General features: G+C 41.4%; 1 protein-coding gene across 1 annotated transcript in view; it reads left to right on the forward strand.

The window, feature by feature from the left end:
• Positions 1-4,370: 4,370 nt before the first annotated feature.
• Positions 4,371-25,986, forward strand: part of GUCY2F (guanylate cyclase 2F, retinal) — a 197,739-nt gene continuing 176,123 nt past the window's right edge. Inside the window, 5 exon segments of the mRNA XM_006878253.1 lie at positions 4,371-4,694; positions 4,697-4,729; positions 5,169-5,331; positions 5,334-5,374; positions 5,376-5,652. Coding sequence (XP_006878315.1) covers positions 4,371-4,694; positions 4,697-4,729; positions 5,169-5,331; positions 5,334-5,374; positions 5,376-5,652 — 838 coding nt within the window.

The following is a 25,986-nucleotide window of genomic DNA, read 5'->3' on the forward strand; positions in this document are numbered from 1 at the left end:
TCTAGGTCAGCTTTCTATGATAAGTTCCAGTATGTCAAATTGTCTACTAGTCATTGCCACTTGTATATGCTACCAACCAACCAGTTGCTATTAGGGTGATTCTTTTTACTTTTTCTTTTTTTTAAAGGTTTTTTATAATGAATTGAGTGAAAGTTTATAGGGCAGATCATCAGTTTCACATTCAACAACTCATACACCTTGTTTCATTACGATGAGTATAATCCCCTCCATGTACCATCAGTTAACAATATTTCTCTGTATTCACTTTAGCTCTCTTTGTTTGTTTGTTGTTGTTGTTTTTAACACCCAGGCAGATATAATAATTTACACCACCAAACGGCACATTCTGCAAGTCTGCTTCCTGGCCACCAGCTCTCAGTCCCTCTCTTCCCATGAATGTAGTTATCAAGTCGATTCTTATTCATGGCAACCCCATGTATGTCATTGTAAACTCTGCTCCATAGGGGTTTCAATGACCGATGTTTTGGAAATATGTGTCCAAGGCTTTCTTCAGAGGCACCTCTGGGTGGACCCAGGGATTGCTGTATGTTTTACAGGCAGCACCAATTCAACGCTTCCAATTGCTGAGACTTGTACCATTTGCCAACCAGTTTTTCAGATTCTGTAAAACTCAAAATCATCTTGATGTCATTTTTAGCTTTACGTCCTACATCTAGTCAGTCTACTGGTTCTTGTCGATTCTCTTTTCTTTGTTGTTGTTGTCAGGTGCCATCGAGTCGGAACTGACTCATAGCAACCCCATGCACAGCAGAACGAAACAATGTCTGATCCTGGGCCAACCTCACTACCGCTGCCACACTTGACGCCATCAATGATGTCACCTGGCTGATCCATCTGGTTGGGGGTCTTCCTCTTTTTCTCTGACCCTCCACCTTACCCAGCATGACATCCTTCTCCAGCGACTGTTCTCTCCAGACAATGTGTCCAAAGTATGAGAGACGAAGCCTAGCCATCTTGGCCTCCAAGGAGCACTCTGGTTGCACTTCTGTAGTCTTGGTGGAATTCATCTCCTTTACTCTAGACCAGGGGTGGGGAATCTTGTTTCTGATTAAATTTATATCATTTGTGGGTCATACAGAATTATCAATTTAAAAATAAGCCAGCTATATTTAGTCAAACATTTCATTAACTCAATCCTAATGTGATGGTTGGAATTGCAGTTGCCTTAGCAGGGCCAGACCAAAGGATTTTGCGGCTCTTAGATGGTTCCCCACCCCTGCTCTTGATCTTCACTACCACTCTCTTGGTTTATTGTCACTTCTCATATTGATTACTAACTACAACAGCATCCAGGTTGGCCTTTCTTCCTTTAGTCTTGGCCCTTTGCAGCTCGTTCTCCCCATTGCTGCTAGAGTTATTTTTGAGAAATGAACATTTGATTATGCCATTTCACTGCTTAAAACCTTCTATCAATCATTGTATATAGGACTAAATCTAAAAACGTATGAAAGTTCTATAGGATTCTCAGACTCCTGGTGTGGTGCTGTGGGTTAGTGTGCTGGACTGCAAAGCTGGTTTGGACCGCAAGGTCGACAGTTCAAGCTCACCAGCTGCTCCTCAGAAACCTTATATAGGGTCACTATGGGTCGGAACTGACTCAATGGGATTTAACAATAACAACAACAATGTGATTCTTAGTGATTTGGCCTCTTCCTTGCCTCATATCACAGACTCAGGCAGAACAGATGCCTTGCAATTCCTAGACTCTAATGCGTTCCTTTAGAGTCTAGGAATTCCAAAGCATCTAATGTGTTCCTTTCAGGAGCTCTGGTAGCATAGTGGTTACAAATTGGGCTGTGAACCTCAAGGTCAGCAGTTGGAAACTACCAGCTGTTCCGCGGGAGAAAGATGAGGCTTTCTGCTCCTGTAAAGGTTTACAGCCTCGGAAACCCTGTACAGGGTCGCTATGGGTCGGAACCGACTCCATGGCACATAACAACAATAATGTGTTCCTTTGGCATCCTGGTGGGGCACTGTGGGTTAAAGTGCTGGACTGCAAAGTCAGTTTGAACTGCAAAGTCGGCGGTTCAAGCTCACCAACTGCTCCACGGAAACTACAGGGTCACTATGGGTTGGAACCAACTTCACGGCACTTAACAACAACAACAACAACAATAACTTCCTTTATTTTACCTCCTAATCTTTCTGTATGCTGTTCCTTCTCTCTGGAAGGCTCATAGTTCTGACCTCTCCTGACCCATTCACCTGACTCTTTTTTTCTTTCTTTTTTTCAGTACTTAAACTAGGGAGGTCTTTCTCCTCTTCCCTCCTCCTTATTTCCTTAAAACTGGGTTTAGGCTACCTTTTCTATCTTCCTCTGGATTACCATAGCACTTCTTATTCTAATTTAGTCACTGTATGTTTACACCTTCATTTTTCCAGGCAGTGTGGGTGGAGGAAAATGGACACATTAAAAACAGTAATGATAATAATACCATTAATATAATGCTAACAACATGGCAGACCCTGTTATAAGTACTTGATGTCCCTCTCACTACCCCCAAGGTACCGAAGCTGGGCAAAGGAGGAAGAATGTCCATTGACTCACAGGTTTCTGACTTAAGCAAGTGGGCAGGTAGAGGAAGGGTGTTGATGTGGAGAAAGAATCTCTCAATTTCAGTACTGACTCTGCCTTCCGCAGCCTCAGTCTTTTCTTTGTCATTGAAAAAAAACAACAGAAAGCCAGGGTACTCTAGGAACAAGTCTTTCTCTGAGCTAGCATGTTGTTGTTGTTAAGTGCCGTCGAGTTGGTTCCGACCCATAGTGACCCTGTACAGGGTTTCCGAGGCTGTAAATCTTTACGGGAGCAGAAAGCCTCATCTTTCTACTGCGGAGCGGCTGGTAGTTTCGAACTGCTGACCTTAAGGCTTGCAGCCCGATTCGTAAACAACGGAATGCGGAAATCATTGGACAATCTCTTTGCTATCTCAAGAGAGTAAAGCTTTGCTAAAGGTAATACAGAAATGGCTGCAATCATACATTGACAGAGAACTTCCAGAGGTTCAAGCTGGATTCAGAAGAGGCCGTGGAACGAGAGATATCATGGCTGAAGTCCGATGGATCTTGGCTGAAAGCAGAGACTATCAGAAAGATGTTTACCTATGCTTTATTGACTACGCAAAGGCTTTCGATTGTGTGGATCATGACAAGCTATGGAAGACATTGAGTAGTATGAGTATTCCAGAACACTTAATTGTACTTCTGAGAAATCTGTACCTGGACCAAGAAGCAGTTGTTCGAACAGAGCATGGGAACACTGAATGTTTTAAAACTGGGAAAGGTATGAAACAAGGTTGTGTTCTTTCACCATACTTATTCAACCTGTATGCTGAGCAAAGAATACGAGAAGCTGGGTTCTATGAAGAAAAACATGGCGTCAGGATTGGAGGAAGACTCATTAACAACCTGCGATATGCAGATGATACAACCTTGCTTGCTGAAAGTGAAGAGGACTTGAAACATTTACTGATGAAGTTCAAAGAACACAGCCTTCGGTATGGATTGCATCTCAATGTCAATAAAACAAAAATCCTCACCACTGGACCAATAAACAACATTCTTATCAATGGAGAAAAGATTAAAGTTGTCAAGGACTTCATTCTTCTTGGATCAACTATCAACATTCACGGAAGCAGCAGTCAAGAGATCAGACAACGTATTGCATTGGGCAAATCTGCTGCACAGGAACTTTTTAAAGTGTTGAAGAGCAAGGATGTCAGCTTGAGGACTAAGGTGCGCCTGACCCAAGCCATGGTATTTTCAATAACCTCATATGGATGCAAAAGCTGGACAGTGAATAAGGAAGATCGTAGAAGAATTGATGCCTTTGAATTGTGGTGTTGGAGGAGAATACTGAAAGTTCCATGGACTGCCGAATAAATCTGTTTTGGAAGAAGTGCAGCCAGAGCGCTCCTTGGAGGCCAAGATGGCTAAACTTTGTCTCTCATACTTTGGACATATTGTCAGGAGGGAACAGTCGCTGGAGAAGGATGTCATGCTGGGTAAGATGGAGGGTCAGAGAAGGAGAGGAAGACTTCCAATGAGATGGATCAGCCAGGTGGTGTCATTGATGGCGTCAAGTGTGGCAGCAGTAGTGAGGTTGGCCCAGGATCGGACATTGTTTCATTCTGCTGTGCATGGGGTCGCTATGATTCGGTTCCGACTCGATGGCACCTGACAACAACACTACCAGAGCTAGCATGGGAGGTTCCTTATTTCTAGTTTGTAACATTGCAACGGATATTGGATTGTGTAATATCTGTCTGTATAAGACCTCATGATTTTAACTCCAAGGATTGGGCAACTGTCATTCTTTCATAACGAATGTTTCCAGAAACTTCAGAAATTATATGAATAACAAACATTTTCCTCCGACTGACAGCCATTTGGAAACACCATTGTCTACCTCGGAACAAGAGAATAAGCCTCCGGTATTCCTTCATTACCTTGCTCGAAGCAGGAAGGCTATATTCCTGGGACCTTGGCCTTTTTCTCACCTTATGCTCTGGTTCGTGGCTACCAGCAAACAGCCAGGATACCATTAGCATGGCCTTGCAGCCTCCAAGCTCCTGTGGTGCTTGTACCTTCTGGCCCTCATGTCCCTCCTGCAGCAGGTATGGGCCCCTCCCTACAAGGTTCGTGTGGCAGGCCTCTGGACTTGTGATCCTTTTTTTCCTCAAAAGCTCTGCCTGAGGTTGCTGCTCAGTTAGCTGGATCTGGATCACCTTTTTTTTTTTTTTTTTTACTTTTATAATGTTTTACTGTGAATTATGTGATAGTTTACATGTGAGAACATTAGCTTTACATTCATCCTGTCGTATATCGTTACAATCCTATAGTTATAATCCCGTCCATGCATCATCAACCAACCAAAGGGTATATACCTTGCAAGCCTGCTCCCTGGTCATCAGCACACAGTCCCTCTCCCTCTGTGGGTCTAGCGTCCCCAGCTGCTCCATCTCTTCACGTCATCGTCTCTGCCTCCATCTCTGGCATCACTGTTTCTCTGGGTAGGGTCCCACATTCTGCTCTTCTCCCTTGATAGTCCCAGGGACCTCCACTCCTGGACTGCAAAGTCAACAACTCCCCTCCTTTTGTTGCAAAACATCTACCTTTACATTTCTGACCCTCACAGTCAGTCCTGACAGCAATTATTCGCTATTGTACCACAAGAGTCCTATCCCCATCTCTTTTCATCAGCCCCGGTGGGCCACTCTTTTGAATAGGTGATTGTCAGTGAGGGTGGCCAGACTTCCAGGGCCCTCTTCAGTTCCATTTCCCACCACCAGATGGCCTCAGGATTTATTGGACCTCCCTCCTCAGAAACAGCTGGGACAAAGGGATTTTCTCTTGGGGCCGGTGTGAATTATGAATTAAACAATAAAAATAGCTACCTGACCTTTCCTTGGACTCTCCTTTCTCCAATCCAAGTGCTGGTAACCGTCATGAGATATTTCTAGTGGGCTTATGGTTGAGTCATGTCCTCAGATAAAAACATTTGGGCGCATACAGCTAATTGGGTTGCAAATGCCCTTCTGAACCACGGCCTGCCTGTAGGGGTCGTCCTGACCACAGGACAAGACAGCCATAGCAGTTTTAAAGCTCTCCAGAGCCAGGCAGACAGAATTCACAGTAAGTGTTCTCCTGGCTGAGGTTTAAACATGGCTTCAAAGAAAGAAATTACAATCTCCACAAGGTTTCCTATCCTTGCACGTTAGGATTGCACGTCACCCTCCAATTCCTTTATGTGTTTGCTCTCTTTCAAAAACTCATGACTCCCAAACGACCCTGCTTCAGCAGAGATTGTTTTATGGACTAAATAAAGGTACACAGAAATCTGTGGTAACAAATGTCTTTGGGTACCAGTACCTGAGTGGGCAGGCGTGGTATCAAGGACAACTGTAGCCACTCATCCTTTTTTTCCTTTGGAGACTCATTGTTGAAGACCAGCCAACAGAGTGTTTTTTTTTTTTTTTTTCCTTTAGGAGTGCTCTTTTTTAATTGTGGTAAAAATATACATACATAGCACATTTGCCAATTTAACATTCTTTTAAATTTGCATGTTAAATTTAGTGACACTGATTACCTTAATCATGTTGTTTCAACATGACCAGTATTCATTGCCAAACTTTCCAACACATTAGCAAATGCTTGTTAAGTTGTTAAGTGCTGTTGAGTTAGTTCTGACTCATAATGATCATAAGGTTTCCGAGTTGCGGCAGGTGAGTTTGAACTACCGATCTTCGATTCAAACCAACCCTGCAGTCCAGTGCTTATCCTACAGCACCAAACCAGGACTCCTTAGTCTCCCCTAAGCGGTGACTCCCCCCTTTCCTTTCCCCCGCATCCCTATTGTTGTTGTGAGTCACTAAGTCATTTTCTGCTCATAATGTCCCATAGAATTTTCTAGGTGGTGATCTTTACAGGAGCAAATAGTCAGGTCTTTGTCCCTCAGAGCTTCTGTATGGGTTTGAATTACCAACCTTTTGGTTAGCAACCAAGGGCTTAATAGTTTCCACACCAGGGCTCCTCACTTAACCTTGGTAACCACTAATCAGCTTTGGTCTCTATACATTTGCCCATCCTAGATATTTCATATAAGTGGAGTGATAATAGTTGTCCGAAGAGAGGTGCTCTTATGGTTCCTTTTTTGTCTTAGACCCTGAGGGAGGTTTGGTTTTGACCCCATTCTGGATACTTTCCTTCATAGGGGCCTGGTGTTCTTGTATCATTACATCCCACTGAGATACTGTCTTCTCTGCACTCAAAAATGCTTCCCCACTAAATACAAACTTCTCTTCCTGTGCCACATAGCCATTGGAAATGGCGGTGACTTCACTGATAAATGAAAAACACAAAACAAAAATGAGAAGGCTAGATACCTGGTGTGGAGTCTTGGTGTGGTGCTGTAGGATAAGCACTGGACTGCAAGGTCAGTTTGAACTGCAAGGTCGGTGGTTCAAACTCACCAGATGCTCTTTGGAAGTCTTATCCAGGGGCGTTACGAGTCAGAACTGACTCAATAGCACTTAACAGCAACAACATACCTGGTATGGTATTGTAGGATTAGCAGTAGGACTGCTAACTACAAGGATAGTGGTTCAAACCCACTATCTCCTTGGAAACCCTATACAGGATCACTATGAGTCAGAGCCGACTCAATGGCACTTAACAACAGCAACAATAAACCTAAATTTTACATGCTCACCCTTCCAAGGGAAGTTTTAGTTCCAAGTTGATTTATGCAGAGACAATGAACAACATTTGAAGCAAAGGACTGGCCCAGTGAAGCTACCATTTTCAGGGCATGCTGGGTGGCGTTTTGGATGCACACTTTCTGGTCCTCTTGAATCAGACCTTTTCAACTTAGAAGTATGGCATACCATTGTGACACTTGGTTTTGATTTTTCCCTAGTCCCTTAAAAAATTCTCCAGTTTCCCTTCCCCTGGAAAGTGACAGAGATTGGTGGGAATATTGCTCATTGTCTCTTAGCAGCCATTCCACAACTATAGGAGAGATAGCTCAGAAATGACTTGTCAGACTGATTACTACGAGGATTAGTCCTGGTTCAAGTCATTTCCTTAACATAACAACGGGCTTGTTAGAGAAAAGTCCAGTTTAAGCCCGGCATATAACCAGAAGAACCTTTTGAGTGTTAAGTGTCTCCAGCATTGAACCTTAATTATGATCATTAGGTGAATGTGAAGGTAAGAGATTTGAGTTCCAGGAACTACAGCAGTCTGCTTCCAGTTCCTGCCTACAAGATGCTATAATGTTAAGCAATCAGTGTGACTCTGATTACTTCATAATACAGTTTGGTATTTTCAAAGCAGAGCATGGCATTATTTTTCAAGATATAAAACCATTTTCAGGGAAGACATACCAGAAATGGGCTAACATATTTAATAGAATAACTTTGTAATATAGTACAAATCTTCATGAAGCCCAGTGTCTCCTGCAAGTTTACATTCCATGAGTGTTTCAAATCCCACCCATTCTAAATAATATACTTTGAAATGACATTTTGGCCCCTACCGTGAAATGCTAAGTAAATTTAAGTTTGAAGCTCTTAGGACTATCAGACTGAGAAAAGTTAGAATTAGGTGTTCACTACCCACAGCCCTTTTGAGGCAGAGTGGTAATAAGTGTACATGTTATTGTCCTTTCATCAGAGATTCATTCCTTTAGGCCAATGGTTCTCACTCTGGCTGTACACTAGAATTATGTGGAAAACTTTTTTAAAAAGTGGCTAGTGCCAGAGCGCCACCCCAGAGATTCTGATTGAGTAGGTGGGGGCAGTTCAAATTCACAAACTGCTCCTCGGAAACCCCGTACAGGATTGCTTTGAGTCGGAATTGACTTGATGGCACTTAACAACAACATGGTGGGGTCCCAGCAAAAGTATGCTTCTCAGTGCAGGCAGGGTTGAAGACCACTACTTTAAGTTCATGAAAATTCAAAAAAATATTCCTCACCTTAAATAATTTTTGCTTCAATATGATATTGTTTAACCAGATTATTTCCTTGGTAGTAGTATAAATCAGCCCATGAAAAGAATGAGGATGTTGATATTGGGCCAAAAAAAACTAGAAAGTGGTGATAGAGCAAAGAAAGACCCTGTGTAAGGAGAACACAACAAGAAGTGGAGTTGCTATTGTTGTGTGCCATTGAGTCAATTACAACTCAGAGTGACCCCATGTGCTGTAGTAGAACTGCCACATAGGGTTTCCTAGGTTGTAATCTTTACAGGAAGAAACCTTGGTGGCACAGTGGTTAAACGCTTGAGGGCTAACTGAAAAGTCAGAGGTTTGAATCCACCATCTGTTCCTGGGGAGGAAGATGTATCAGTCTGCTTCTGGAAAGATTTTCAGAAACCCTATGGGCAGTTTTACTCGGTCCTACAGAGTTCTCAACAAGTAGAATTGACATAGTGGCTGCAACAATGGGCCCCAAAATAGGAACAGTTATGAGGATAGTACAAGACTGGGCACTGTTTAATCCGGTTGTGCATAGGGTTGTCGTGAGTCAGAACTGACTCGATGGTACCTAACTGTCATCAGAACAGGGCTAGGAGTCAATTGCAGAACAGATCATCAATTGCACATATCTAAGTTCAAGCTGAAACTGAAGAGAATTAAAACAGGTTCATAAGAGCCCAAATATGACCTTGAGTAAATTCTACTTGAATTTAGAGTCCAAGAAGAGATTTGACACATTGAATGCTAATGAATGAACATCAGATGAGCTGTGGGATGACATCAAGGACATCATACATAGAGAAAGCAAAAAGTCATTAAAAAGACAGAAAAGAAAGAAATGATCAAAATGGAAGTCATGAGGGAATTTAGTTTATACAGGGGAAGGTAGAGTCCCCACTGAATAGTTTTCATCTTGTATAGACAGGTCTGGTGAAAGGAGATGGGGATAAGATTCTTATGATTTAATAGTGAGTAATTGTTATCATGACTAATTGTGACTGTCACAATTGTAAAGGTAGAAGTTTTGTAACATAAAGAGGGGAGTAGTTAATCTTACAGTCCGGGAACAGAGAACCCTAGGACCATCAAGGGGGAAGAACATGAACAGAATGTGGAACCCTATCCAGAAAAGCAGCAACACCAGAGATGGAGGCAGACATGAGGCCATGGAGAGATAGAGCAGCTGAGGACTCCAGACTCATGGAAAGAGAAAGGCTGTGTGCTGGCAGCCAGGAGGCAGGCTTGCAGAATGTGCCCTTTGGTTGGTTGTTTAAATGATTATATATTCCTGAGTGTTTTTGTGTACATTCAATTCCCCACTCCCCCCAAAAAACAGAGGGAATAGAAGCAATATTGTTGAATGATGATGCATGGAGGGTATTGTAATAATTACAATGCAATGAAATATGATAGGATGACTGTAAAACTGATGTTCTCACATGTAAACTATCATTCAATTCGCAATAAAAACAAAACAAACAGACAAAACAAAATAAAACCCTGAAAATAAAAAGAGCCTCTGAAACTTGTTCTTGAGCATAGATAAGCTAAAGCTACTGGAGAGAAAAAAAAAAAGGAAGTAAATGAACTGAATAGAAAATTTCAAAGGTCAGCTTGAGAAGACAAAGTCAAGTATCATAATGAAATGTGCAAAGACCTGGAGTTAGAAAATCAAAGGTGAAGAACACTCAGCATTTCTCAAAAGCTGAAAGAACAAAGAAAACGTTTAAGACTCGAATTGCAATATTGAAGAATTCTATGGTAAAAATATTCAACGACACGGGAAGCATCAAAAAAAAGATAGAAGTAATACTCAGAGTCACTGTGCCAAAAAGATATGGTCCATGTTCAGTCATTTCAGGAGGTACCATAAAATCAAGAACCAATGGTATGGAAGGAAGAAGTCTAAATTGCATTGAATACAGTGGTGAGAAACAAGGCTACAGGAATTTATAGAATACCAGTTGACATGATTCAACAAATGAATGCAGCCCCGGACATACTCATTCATCCATGTCAAACAAGTTGGAAGACAGGAGTTACCTGGCTAACTGATTGGAAGTGATCCATATTGCTGCCTATTCCAAAGAAAGGTGGTTCAACAGAATGTGGACAGTATCGAACAATATCATGCAATATCTACAAGTAAAATTTTTCTGAAGATAATTAAAAAACAGTTGTAGCAGTACATTGACAGAGAACTGACAAAAATTCAAGCTAGATTCAGAAGAGGACGTGGAAGGAGGGGGATCAGTGCTGATGACAGATGGATCTTGAATGAAAGAGAATAGCAGCAAGATGTTTACTTGTGTCTTATTGACTATGCATAAGCATTTGACTGTGTGGATCATAACAAACTATGAATAACATTGTGAAGAATGGGAATTCCAGAGCACTTCATTGCGCTCGTGTGGAACGTGAACATAGACCAAGAATCTGTCATTTGACTAGAAATAGGAGACACATATTGGTTTACCATTAGGAAAGTTGTGGGTCATGGTTGCATCCTTTCATAATACTCATTCAATTTGTATACTGAGAAAATAATCTCAGAAACTGGACTATATGAAGAAGAACATGGGAGGACTGGCAGAAGGCTCATAAATAACCTATGATATGCAGATGACACAATCTTGCTTGTTGAAAGTGAAAAAGACTTGAAGCACTTACTGATGAAGATTATACTTTAAGATAAAGAAAACAAAAATCCTCACAACTGGACCAGAAAACAACATCATGATAAATGGAGAAAAGACTGAAATTTTCAAGGCTTTCATTTTACTTGGATCCACAATTAATACTCATGGAAACAGCAGTCAAGAAATCAAATTACATACTGCATTGTGTACATTTACTGGAAAAGATCTCTTTAAAGTGTTAAAAAGCAAAGATGGCACTTTGAGGACTAAGGTGCTTTTAACTCTCATATGAGTGTGAAAGATGGACAATGAGTAAGGAAGATTGAAGAATTGGTGCCTTTGAATTATGGTGTTGGGGAAGAATATTAAGTATACTGTAGACTGTCAGAAGGAGCTCTGGTAGTGTAGTGGTTACGAGTTGGGCCGCTAATCTCAAGGACAGTAGTTCAAAACTACCAGTGGTTCCATGGGAAAAAGATAAGGCTTTCTGCTCTTGTAAAGATTTAGAGCCCCGGAAACCCTAGACAGGGTTACTTTGAGTCAGAACCGACTCCACGGCACACCACCACCACCATGGACTGTCAGAAAATGACCAAATTTTTGTGGGGAGAAGTACAGCCAGAAAGCTTCTTAGAAATAGGTGATGAGACTTTGTCTCATGTACTATGAACATGTTATCAGGACGGACAAGCCCTTGGAGAATGACATCATGTTTGGTAAAGTAATGATTGTGAAGGTGGTGCAGGACTAGGTAGATAGCACAGAGGGTTGCTATGAGCTGGAATCGACTCGACAGCACCTAACAATAGCAACACAGTAAAAAGTATGTAGGTGTAGTCATTATTAACACCAAAGAATGGGGTAAATGATATCCAAGAATAGGAGACTTCACTGTTTTTGAGATTTTCAACTCTTTTCCCTTGCACCTTGGGGCAATTACCAATTAGCTTTGTTTCTGACAAAGTGCTAACATTGTTGTTATTTGCTGTCAAGTGGGTTCTGACTCATATGCACAACAGAACAAAACACTGCCGATTCTGAACTATCTTCACAATTGATATACTTGAGTCTATTGTTGAAGCTACTGTGTCAGTTTATCTTGTTGGAGGTCTTCCTCTTTTTTGCTGATTTTCTAGTGTGGCACTGTAGGATAAGCACTCACCCATAAAGTCCGCTTGAGTTGCAATATCGGTGGTTCAAATTCACCAGACACTCCTCAGAAACCCTATACAGGGTCACTATGGGTCGGAACTGAGTTGACGGCTCCTAACAACAACAACTTTACCAAGCATGATGTCCTTTTCCAGGGACTGGTACCACCTGATAGCATGTCCAAAGTACGTGAGATGAAGTCTTACCATCCTCATTTTTGAAGAGCATTCTGGCTGCACTTCTTCTAAGGCAGATTTGTTTGTTCTTCTGGCCGTCCATGATAATTTCAATATTCTTCGCCACCACCAAAATTCAAATGCATCAATTTTTCTTCATTCTTCCTTATTTATTTTCCAGCTGTCTCATGCATATGAGGTGATTGAAAACACTGTGACTTGAGCCAGGCACCACTTAGTCCTCAAAGTGACATCTTTGCTCTTGCGCAGCCATTTGCCTAATGCAATACGTTGTTTGATTTCTTGACTGCTGTTTCCATGAGGGCAAATTGTGGATCCCAGTACAATGAAATCTTGGACAACTTTAATATTTTCTCCATTTATCAAGAAGTTATTTTTTTGGTTCAGTTGGAAGCATTTTCACTTTGTTTACATTGAGGTACAATTCATACTGAAAGCTGTAGTCTTAGATCATATTCTGCAAGTTCTTCAACTCCTCTTCACTTTGAAGAAGTAAGGTGTGTCATCTGCATATCTTAGGCTGTCAGTGAGACTTCCTTCAATCCTGATGCTGTGTTCTTCATATCATCCAGTTTCTTAGATTATTTGCTCAGCATATAGAATGAATAAGTACACATTTTTGACACACACCATTCCTGATTTTGAAACATTCAGTTCTGTTTGAACAATTTCTTTTTGGTGTCATTAGGTGCATTTCAAAGATGACCCAATGAAAAAAAGTGACTTCCAAGGGCATCTGCCATGCCAGTTAAATTCAAGGCAGAGAGTTCAGTTCAGAAGGATATGATGACTGTGTTTTGGGATTTCTCTTGTGTCTGCTATCATGCTGAACTACTTGGGCTAGTCCGACAATCGTGGTAGTCACAATGATGATCTCAGTACTTAAGGCTGAAGCTATATGGGCTGTCCTCAGCTGCCAGAGATAGCCACACACCTTGCGGATATTTTTTTGTGTGTATGACGTCCTCCTGCAAAGGAGCTCTGGTGGTACTGTGGGCTAAGTATTGGGCTGCTAACTGAAAGGTTGGTGGTTCAAACCCACCCACCAGCTGCTTAGAGGGAGAAAGATGAGGCTATCTCATCCCGTAAAGATTTAGTTTCAGAAACCATTGGGAGCAATTCTACTGTGTTCTAGATAGGGTTGTTATGAGTCAGAGTTGACTCAATGGCAGTGCATTTTGTTTTGGTTGGTTTTACGCTGATTCACATGGTTGAGAGGTAGGAAATTCTAGAGTCTCCCACTTAAGACCTGCTGAGTCATCTTTGAAAGCTGCCTGTTTAACATACCTCCCACATGATTCTGGTACACACTGTTTGGGAGCCACTAATCTAATCACTAAGGAGTCCTGGTAGCATAGTAGATTATAAGCTGGGCTACTAACCACAAAGTCAGTACTTCGAATCTACCAGTCACTCTGTGGTAGAAAGATGAAGCTTTCTGCTCCTGTAAAGATTTATAATCTCAGAAAACCCTATATAGGGTTATTATGAGTTGGAACTGACTCCATAGCACACCACCACCACTACCAACAACAACAACCTAATCACCAAGGAAAAGGCTCACTGAAGAAAGACTGGCCTTTATTCATTGCATTCACTCTTCTTATACATTCCTTGAGGAGTCCTAGTGGAAACCCTACACAGGGTTGCTATGGGTTGGAACTAACTCAATGGGATTTAACAACAAAAAGAACAATGGTGTAATGATTAAATACTTGACGTCTAACTTAAAGGTTGGTAGTTCGAGAGCACATGGTAGCTCCATGGAAGAAGGACCTGGTGATCTGCTCCCATAAAGAGTCTAGAAAACCCGGAATGCAGTCTAGAAGAGCTTATGGCCCAGTTCTACTTTATTGTATTGAGTCTCTGTGAGTAGAAATGGGCTCAATGGCACATAGCATCAACAACAGACAGTAATGCTATAAACATGAGTGGGAGAAAATTGAGCATATTAGGGTATGACTCAGCATAGTGGTTACGAATCGGGCTGCGAACTGCAAGGTCAGCAGTTCGAAACTACCAGCTGTTACATGGGAGAGAGATGAGGCTTTCTGCTCCCGTAAAGATTTACAGCCTTGGAAACCCTATAAAGGGTCACTATGAGTCAGAACCAACTCCACAGCACATAACAACAACAACTCCTTCTTTTACAAGATGGGGAGACAGGGTGAATTTTGAGGGAATGTGAGACTCAGGATAAAGAAAAGAGGCTTGTCATCTTCTGGATTTTTTTATCTCTAAGCACTCAACATTTGTTAAAACAAAACTGGTTAAGAAGAATCTCAATGATTGGAAAATGGGTCAATGAAAAGCAAGGGTGGTGAAATGGACAGCTTGTGTGGATTTGGAGGACTAGTGCCACTACTTTTGATTTGTGGTCACTAGAAGACGTGGCAACATTTGTGGGCTCACTGAAATGTACTTGGCACCTAAAGACTTCTTCGATGCTACCTAGCCAATCGTTTCCATCTTACAAAGTGTGAGAAAGGGCTCAGTTTCTACCATGGAGGACTCTGTAGCCAGCAATCAGAGAAATACAGTGATTATTGCCTTCTAAGAAACATGGTTCCTATTCTCGAGGAAATAGTGGACAGAGTGTTTCAGTATAGAAGGAGAAATAGGAGTGCAGTGACTTTGGAACTGGCTTCTTTTGTAGTTTATTCTGCTAGCATACACAGAAATCAAATGGACTACATCTGTGGGAAGAGATGGTGGAAAAGCTCCATATCATCAACTGAAACAAGATCAGGAGCAGAATGTGGAACAGACTATCAATTACTCATATGCAAGTTCAGGCTGTAGCTGAAAAGTATTAAAAATCTGTGAGAGCCAAAATACATTCTTGAACATATCCTGTCTGAATTTAGAGATTATCTCAAAAACAGATTTGATGTATTAGACACTAATGAACAGAAGAGTTGTGGGAAGACATCAAGAACATCATACAGTAAGAAAGCTAAAGGTCATTAAGCAGACAAAATAGAAGGAAAAGACAAAAATAGATGTCAGAAGAGATTCTGAAACTTGCTCTTCAACATACAGATGCTAAAGCAAATGGAAGAAATGAGGAAGCTAAATTGATGAACAGAAAATTTCAAAGGGCATCTTGCAAAGACAAAGTCAAGTATTATAATGAAGTATGCAAAGACCTGAAGTTAGAAAACCAAAAGGGAGGAACATACTCAGCATTTCTGAAGCTGAAAGAACTAAAGAAAAAATTCAAGTCTTGACTTGCAATATTGATGAATTCTATGGGTAAAATTTTGCTAAAGATAATCCAAAAATGGTTGCAAACATATATTGACAGAGAACTGCCAGAGGTTCAAGCCAGAGATTCAAGCCAGAATCAGACGAGGATGTGGAATGAGGGATATTATTGCCAATGTTAGATAAATCTTGGCTAAAAGCAGAGAATACCAGAAAGATGTTTACCTGTGCTTTATTGACTATGAAAAGGCTTCAGATTGTTTGAATCATGACAACATTGTGAAGAATGAATGGACAACATTGCGAAGAATAAATATTTTGGAACAATTAATTGTGCTCATGAGGAACCTGTACATAGACCAAGAGCAGTTGTTTGAACAGAACAAGGGGATACTGAATGGTTTAAAATTAGGAAAGGTGTGCACCAGGGTTGTATTCTTTCACCATACTTATTCAATCTGTATGCTGAGCACATAATCTGAGAAACTGGATTATATGAAGATAAACATGGCATCAGGATTGGAGGAAGACTCATTAACATATATGCAGATAATACAACCTTGTTTGCTGAAAGCGAAGAGGGCTTAAAATGCTTACTGATGAAGATCAAAGACCACAGACTTCAGTATGGGTTGCACCTCAATGTAAAAAAAAAGAAAATCCTCACCACTGGACCAACAAACAACATCCATATAAATGGAGAAAGCATTGAAGTTATCAAAGACTTCATTTTGTTTGGATCAACCGTCACCACTTATGGAAGCAGCAGTCAAGAATTCCAAACACATATTGTATTGGGAAAATCTGTTGTACAAGACCTCTTTAAAGTGTTCAAGAGCAAAGATGTCAGTTTAAGACTAAGGTGCACCTGCTGCAAGCCATGGTATTTTCAATAGCCTCTTATGCATGTGAAAATTGGATCGTGAATAAGGAAGACCATAGAAGAATTGAGGCATTTAAATTATGGTGTTGGAGGGGGACATTAAAAGTACCATGGACTGTCAAAAAAACCAAACACATCTGTGTTGGAATAAGTACAGCCAGATTATTCCTTGGAAGACAGGATGGCAGACTGTCTCTCACAGTTTGGACATGTTGTTAGGAGCGATCGGTCTCTGGAGAAGGATATCATGTTTGGTAAAGTGGAGGTTGGAGAAAAAAAGGAAGACCCCCAACTAGATGGATTGGCACAGTGGCAGCAGCAATGACTTTAAGTGTAGCAACGATTGTGAGGTTGGCACAGGACTGGGCAGTGTTTTGTTCTGTTGTGCATAGGGTTGCCATGAGTTGATACCGACTCGATGGCATCTAACAACAACAATGGGCAAAATATTGAATGATGCAGAAAGCATCAAAAGAAGATGGAAGGAACATACAGAGTCATTGTACCAAAAAGAAAAGAACAATGTTCGACTATTTCAGGAGATAGCATATGATCAAGAGCCAATGGTACTGAAAGAAAAAGTCTGAGGTGCACTGAAAGCATTGGCAGAGAAGTAGGCTCTTGTAATTCATGGAATACAATTGAAATATTTAAACAAATAGATGCAGCACTGGAGACACACACTTGTCTATGTCAAGAAATTTGGAAGACCTGGCCAAATGACAAGATGAGATGCATATTTGTGCCCATTTCCAAGAAAGGTGATGCAATGGAATACAAAAATCATCAGACAATATACCGTTAATATAACATGCAAATCAAATTTTGCAAAAGATAATTCAAAATCTCCTGCAAGAAAGAGTACATTGACAGGGAAAGGCCAGAGGTTCAGACCAGATTCAGATGAGGATGTGGATGGAGGGATATCATTGTTGACATTAGATGGACCTTTGTTGAAAGCAAAGAATGCCAGAAAGATGTTTACCTGTGCTTTCTTGACTATGTCAAGGCTTTCAACTGTGCAGATCATGACAAGCTATGGATAACATTGTGAAGAATGAGTATTTTGTAATACTTAATTGTGCTCATGAGTAACCTGTACATAGACCAAGAGGCAGTCATTCGAACTGAACAAGGGTTTAAAAATCAGGAAAGTTGTGTGCCAGGGTTGTATTCTTTCACCATACTTATTCAATCTTTGTGCTGAGTAAATAATCTGAGAAGCTGGATTATTTAAGAAGAACATGGCATCAGCATTGGAGGAAGGCTCATTAACAACCTTTGATATGCAGATGATTCAAACTTGCTTGCTGAAAGCAAAGAGGACTTAAAATACTTACTGATGAAGATCAAAGGCCACAGCCTTCAGTATGTGTTGCACCTCAATGTAAAGAAAACAAAAATCCTCACCACTAGACCAGTAAACAATATCCATATTAATGGAGAAAAGATTGAAGTTGTCATAGACTTCATTTTGCTTGGATCAACCATCAACACTCATGGAAGCAGCAGTCAAGAAATCAGATGATGCATTGTATGAGGCAAATCTGCTGCACAAGACCTCTTTAAAGTGTTCAAGTGTTTGAGACTAAGGTGCACCTGCTGCAAGCCATGGTATTTTCAATAGCCTCTTATGCATGTGAAAGTTGGACAGTTAATAAGGAAGACAATAGAAGAATTGATGCATTTGAATTATGGGATTGGAGAAGAATATTAAAAGTACCATTGCTAGAAAAACAAATCTGTGTTGGAAGAAGTACAACTAGAACGCTGGTTAGAAGCCTGGATGACAAAACTTTGTCTCTCCTGCTTTATACATATTATCAGGAGGGACCAGTCCCTGGTGAAGGATATCATATTAGATAAAATGGAAGATCAGTGAATAAGACCCCCAATGACATGGATTGGCACAATGGCAGTAGCAATGGGTTAATGCTTAAAAAATGATTGTGAGGACCAGGCAGTGCTTAGTTTTGTTGTGCGGAATCAATCTGGTAGCGTAGTGGTTACGAATCGGGCTGCAAACTGCAAGGTCAGCAGTTCGAAAGTACCAGCTGTTCTGTGGGAGAAAGATGAGGCTTTCTGCTCCCATAAAGATTTACAGCCTCGGAAACCCTGTACAGGGTCGCTATGAGTTGGAACCAATTCCACAGCACATAACAACAACAATGACACCCACAACAACAAACACTTAAGATGAGAGTTCTAGGCAGCCTGCCAGCCTACCATACTAAGTATTAAGTATAAAGACATAGCTACCAGACAGCTGAAGTGGCGTTCAAGTAGAACTAATATTAAATGCTGGAAATATGTGATCTCAGGAAGGGGTATCTCCTGGTCCTTGTTTTGACTATAAACTGTCTTGACTGTTAACAATCAGGATGGAAATTTACAAATTGGCATTTATTCAGTGACCACCTGTTGACCCAGGTCTTGTCTAGGATTTAAGGTTTATGTATACTAATCCTTTCCTGACAACAACATACAGGTAAAATCCTAGTTTAATGAATGTCATTTTGCGATAATAAAGCTGTTTAGTAAAATTATCCTGTAGAACAGATGCATACGCAAATCTCTTTCAATGAAGCACGCAATCTATTAAATTAAGGTGCTGTTGTTTAAATTCACTATTTATGCTTTCTACTTGAATTGCGTTCAGTGGCAGCATCTTGCTATGTACAAATTTCAGGAGTCTGTGACCATTCCCTCATAAGGTCTCCATTTCCTCACCTATAAAATGCAGGGGGTAGGGAGGAGTTGAGCTAGATGGTCTCTAAGTATCTTTCACGTTCTAAAAATTCTGACCCTTTGCCTGAAACGTCATCAGGGTGGTCCAATCAAAGAAAAATAAAGAGGAGAAATTCAAGGTAAGGCTTGGGGCATAGTTAATGATGTTGTTGTTAAGTGCTGTTTAGTTGGTTCTGACTCATAGTGACTGAGGAGCAGCTGATGAGTTTGAACTGCTGACCTTGTGGTTCACAGTCCAGTGCTGACCCTACAGCACTACACCAGTAGTATCCTAGTTAATGATGTCATTGTTGTTGTTGTTGTTAGATGCTGTCAAGTAGATTCCGACCCATAGCGACCTTGTATAGGGTATCTAAGGGGCAGCTGGTGAGCTTGAATTACCGACCTTGCGATTCAAATGACTTTGCAGTCTGATGAATTAGCCCACAGCGCCACACTAGGACTCCGCATTAAAGACAGGCATGCTAGTATCTACCTGCTTAGGAAATATCATTTGCAATTGTTTCTCCCTCCCAGCAATCCAAAAATGTTCATGTCTCCTACCTCAAAGACCTCACAAAAAATATCATGCATGATATGCAACTTTTTCTGAAGAAACTATTGGTTTGCAAGCATTCATTCATGCATTCATTACTTGAATGATATGTACCATATAGACATATATGCCAATAATATGTATAAAATGTACCTAAATACAGAGAAAGAGCAGCACAGTCCCTGGCCTTAAGGTGTTGTTTACAGTCTTATAGCAGAAGCTGATATAAAGAAAACAGGGTGATAAATCTTGTAAATGTCATGACAGAACTCAACTCAGGACACAGTGGGGCCCAAACCCAGTGTCACAAGTCAGTTTCCTTGAAAACAGTCTTTCTGAAAACAGATAAAGATTTGTTGCCGGAAACTTATTGGGGTAGTACTTTCAAGGATCAACCCCCGTAAGGCATGAAAGACAGTAGAATTAACAAAAAGAAGAATTGAACTATGATGCGGTCTGAACAAAGGCCTCAACCAGTTCCAAAATGAGCTCTGGAATTTGGATGACCCTCCTGAAATGTCCAGAACTGAAGTGAGGAGTCTAGGCCTTTATACCTCCATGTTGACCACCAGTCATTGGGTACACGCTGACCTATGGAAAGGGCTGCATTGGTGTGATAACAGTTTAACAACCAGCTCTTCAGAAAAACAAAACAAAACAAAACCCTGATTTGTAGCATTTATTGATTTCCATGTTGTAATTATTCTTGCTATGACCAATTTCAAGCTATCAACATTACATTATCTGGTATATACAATTCTTGAAAATATAACAGTTGTTTTTTGTGAGCTGGCACGAGGTAGCTCCAGCACATTATTGAGGTGATGTGCCTTTGGGAGAGGTGACTCTCTTCAACTGATGGCAAGACCTAGAGAAGTCAACCCTCAGCTGCAAATACCCCCAGTAGCTGGGGTAATGTGTGCTTCCGTCCAGAAGGGGGCATCTGGCTGGCAAACCACAGCATCCATCACTGGTTGGTTGTTATATGCTGTGGAGTCGGTTCCAACTCATAGCGACCATTGTACAGGGTTTCCGAGGCTGTAAATTTTTATGAGAGCAGAAATCCTCATCTTTCTCCCATGGAACAGCTGGTAGTTTTGAACTGCTGACCTTGCAGTACGCAGCCTGATTAGCAATGTCACTTTTAGCACATTAAAAGGAATTTTATCTGTACTGGATAACCCTGCCAAGTCATCTAATCTCTGCTTTTGTAGAATACAGATGATAATTCTAACCTATTTGCTAAAGATACTGTTGGAAACTGGACAAATAACTGAAACACCTGGTTGAACTCATTTCCCCTCACCTCCACCCCCAATGAATCTGTTATTGCAATAATTTGATGAAACCAATTGATGTTTAATGTGTAGACAAATGTAAGCTATGAGAGACCATGGATTCCTAGTTACTCTTTCTAAAACATAAAGGCTCTCTCTCTTTTTTTAATTAAAGTTTTTATTGTGAATTGAGTGAAGGTTTACAGGGCAGATCATCAGTTTTATATTTAACAAATCATTGTAATGATTACAATCCCCTCCATGCACCATAATCTAACAGTTGTTGTTGTTGTTGTTAAGTGCCATCGAGTCGGGTCCGACCCATAGCGACCCTGTACAGGGTTTCCGAGGGTGTAAATCTTTACGGGAGTAGAAAGCCTCATCTTTCTCCCGCGGAGCGGCTGGTAGTTTTGAACCGCTGACCTTAAGGTTCGCAGCCCGATTCGTAACCACTACGCTACCAGAGCTCCAGTATTTACCTCTATTATCTTTTTTTTTTCCTTTGATGTACACATACCACATAGAAAATATATATGCATCCAAAGGGCACATTTTGCAATCCTGCTCACATGCACACTGTCTTTCTCAGTCCATGGGCCTATAGTCCTCTGCTGCTCCCTCTATGCCATCGCCTCTGCCATCTTCTCTTGTTGCTGCTGTTCTTGTTAGGATTCCTCTCTCCTCGCACTCTCTATCCTTTTGATAGTCCTAGGGTCCTCTGTTCCTGAAATGACAGATTTACTGTGCCCCCCTTTTGGTTACACCACTTCTATAATTACAGTTGTGATAATCGTCATTAGTCCTGATAAGAGTTACTCACAATTGAATCATAAAATCCTATCCCCATCATCATCCGACCCATCTGGACAAGAGGAAAACTATTCAGTGGGGATTCGATCTTACCCACCTTGTTCTGACACTAAGCACGCTCATGAAAGCTTGTAAGCCAGCCACTTTATAAGTGGCTTTATAGCACCCCCAATTTGGATAGCTGAAGTATAAGTTGCCCGTCCCTATCTACCCAGTGTACTGAGGAGGCAAACTTGATCCTGGATATGAAGATTTCTGCCCTTTCAGTTGAAATTTTGAGCAACTTCCTCCATAAGCAAAGGTCCAGTTCATCAAGTTGTAGCAATTTATGCTTGCTCCCTGTATCAATCTTCTTTATCTTCATCTGATTAAGTTCAGGTCAGCAAGCTAGGTCAAATGGGTACTATCTGCAAGTTTGGGAGTTCTTGAACACCTCCCCCCACTTCAGACCAGTTGACAGCTTCATTCTTAACTCTAGTCCCCAGTGGCTAGGTCAGTGTCTTTGGGCTGGGGAGTTCACGCATCTCCCTGAACTTCATACCCGTTAGTCCTTCCTCTTCTCTCTCTTTGCTCAAGGTCATCAGGTATCTATGGAACATGGCCAAACTCAGCCCATGTCTTCATTGCTGTATTTCCCCCACTTCCACTCACAAGTTGACACCAAGGCAGTCACCAGAGAGCATACAAGACTGTGATTCCTTTGAGTTTCAGTCTTAGAAAGGGGTTTACCCTGATGGCCTGACTTTTCTTGCCTTGATGGTTTGAGACAAACAGCTTGTTTGATATTGTCACAACCGATTTTCAGTGCTTTCACTGATGGGGATTGCATGGCCTTTCTGCCTAGTCCATCATCAAGCCCCACCTCAAGGCTCTTCTTTTTGCTGACCTTCTCTATGGACGGGTCCCTACTGATAACATGTCCAAGTATGTGAAATGTCTCACAGTGCTCCCTTCGAAGAAGCATTCTGGCTGTACTTTTCCCAAGACAGATTTGTTCATTCTTCTGGCAGTCCACTGTATATTCAGTATTCTTCTTCGGTCGCTCTTATTCATTGGCTAGCTTTTCCATTCCTATGAGGCAATTTAAAATACCATGGTTTCTCGGCCTGGGCTAAAATCAGAGGGCGGGACCACAGCCATGATGATACAGTGATACAGTGCTAAAAACCACAGAGTGGCATCTGGAAAAAGAGGTGTGATGGATTTTACACTTTTCTTTCCTCCTCTCCACTGTCGCACCCTCACTGCCCAGCCTGGACACCTTCAGGCAGGGTGGGAGTGCACCCCCAAAAGGGTCCAGTGTTGCACCCCAAGTTTTCCCATGGCACAGGAAGGAGGTCCCTGGGAGCCCCATTGGCTCCATAGACTGATCTTTTGGCTGCTTCTTATGACGTCTGACTCTGGGACCCAGTCCCAAAGTTGACCTGGGCAGGACCCTTTATGTCCTGTAGTGGGTTACTCTTTTATTTTCTCTTCTTTCTTCCTCTAGTTGTGTTCAGATCACCCAGCCATTGATGACAGGTTAAAGGGGTACTATCTGTAAGTGTAGGTGTTCTTGTGAATCACCCCTCACTTGATATCAGCTGGATGCTTCACACTCCACTCTAGTCCTCTAGGGCCATGTCCCTACCCCTGGGCCCAGGAGTCCTTGGGTCTCGTCATACTGCTGGTTAACCAGGTCTCAATCCAGGTTAACAGGAGTCTATTGAATGTGGTTGGACTTAGCTCACAACATCATTGCTGTTTTTCCCCCACTTCCCCTTATGGGTGACCAACGTGGTCAGCAGCAAGACCACAAGCCTGCTTGTGTATTCCACTTGAGTTTCAGTCTTGGAAGGGTGTTTGCATTGAGGGGACCTGACCACTTGCCTTGATGGCTCCCAGAAGAACAACTTGATTGTTATTGTAGTAGTCAATTGGACTGCTGTTATTGTTTTTGATTTTTCCGGCTGGTCTTTCTTTCAAGAAGTATCTTCTGTTATTCTAGCTGCTCCAGGCTGGTCTGCTGGTCCTTTCAAGTGGAAATTTCCCACCTCAGAAGATTCTGGATAGGGAGCAGGATTCCACCTATGGTCTTGTGCAATGCAAAGGCTCCGCAAGAAGCCTCCTTCACTGGGCAAGTTCTAGCCCCATTTTAGGTATTCCAATCAGTTATAGGCTGAAGACGGACTACAAGCTTTCTATGGTGATGTTTCTGGCTATCCCTCTCTCTTCCCTTCAAGTGTCTATTTTACAATAGGAGATAAGGGAAACCAAGATTCAACAGACAGCCAAGCATCTTAACACCATTTCCCCACTTTTAAGCATCTTAACATTTCCCCACTTTTACCTATTAAAACCATGCCTCAATCTTTGTATCCATGAGCCCTGTTGTTCCACAGTTGTGCTTACATGGTTATTTAACTCTGTCCTTTTTAGCCCATGTAAACCTGCCTAGCTGTTCTCCCATCCACCTTGTTTTTCCTTTCCCTTTCCCCTTCTAGTATGTACCCCCCAATACCCAAACTATCCTGTGTCTATTCCCTACCCTGTGCTCCACTATTTTGTGCCTATTCCCTCTCCTCACCCCACTCCATACACTCCGGTAACCAACAACAAAAAAGTTCCCCCCTTTAGTGTGGGTACTGTTTCTTAATCTTTTACAATAATGGTCCTTTGCCATATTTCTCCTTTTGTGACTGACTGATTTCACTTAGCATAATGTCCTAGAGGTTCATCCAAATTATGCAGTGGCTTGCAGCTTCCTTGTTATTCTTCAGGGTAGCATAATATTCCATTGTGTGTATATACCAAAGTTTATTTATCTATTCTTCCAATGATGGGTACTTAGGCTGTCTCCATCTTTTTGCTATTGTAAATAGTGCTGCTATGAACATTGGTGTGCATGACTCGTGTTATGACTCGTATTTCTTATGGCTAAATACCAAGTAGAGGAATTGCTGGATCATAAGGCATCTATCTCTATTTCCAACCTTCTGAGAAAGCTACATATGTTTTCCAGAATGGTCGGACCATTTTGCAATCCCACCAGCAATGTAGGAGGCTCCCAGTCTCTCCACATCCTCACCAACATTTATTGTCCTCTACTTTTTTGATCTTTGCTATTATTGTTGGTATGAGATGATATATCATTTTTGTTTTGATTTGCATCTCTCTGAGTATAGTGGTTATGAGTCAGGCTGCAAACCGCAATGTCAGCCGTTCGAAACTACCAGCTGCTCTGCAGGAGAAAGATGAGGCTTTTTGCTCCTGTGAAGATTTACAGCCTCAGAAACACTGTACAGGGTTGCTATGAGTCTGAACCAACTCCACGGCACTTAACAACAACAACAAATGGGTTAATGCCCCAGACTGCAAAGCCATTTGAACTGCAAGGTCGGTGGTTCAAACTTACCAGCTGCTCCTTGGAAACCCTATACAGGGTTGCTATGGGTCGGAATCAACTCGACGGCACTCAACAACAACAATGGCTAGTGATCATGAACATTTCTTCATATGTTTGTTGGCTGTCCGGATCTCCTCCTTGGTGAAGTGTCTATTCATGTCCTTATCCCATTTTTTAATTGGGTTATTTGTCCTTTTCTTGTAGAGGTGTTGTAGGTTCCTATATGTTTTGGAAATTAGTCCCTTGTCTGATGTGTCATTGCAAAAGATTTTTCCCATTCTGTGGGCTCCTTTTTACTCTTTTGATGAAGTCTTTTGATGCACACAAGTTTTTATTTTTTATTATGTCCCATTCATCTATTTTGTCTACTTTCGTTTGTGTAATTAAAAAAAATGTTTAGTAGTCTGTATATGCCCTGTATTAGAGCCCTCACATTTCCCCCTATTTTTTCATTGATGTCTTTTGTAATTCTGGGATTCCATTTAAAATTTTAATACATGCTGAGTCGATTTTTGTATAAGGCTTGAGGTAAAGGTCTTATTTCAGTCTTTTGCATATTGCTTTCCAGTTCTGCTAGCACCATCTGTTGAAGAGACTATCACCTCACCATGTAATATACTTAGGCACTTTGTTGAAAATCAGTTGGCTGTATGT

This window comes from Chrysochloris asiatica, unplaced genomic scaffold, assembly GCF_000296735.1.
Source record: "Chrysochloris asiatica unplaced genomic scaffold, ChrAsi1.0 scaffold00159, whole genome shotgun sequence".
NCBI lineage: Eukaryota > Metazoa > Chordata > Mammalia > Afrosoricida > Chrysochloridae > Chrysochloris > Chrysochloris asiatica.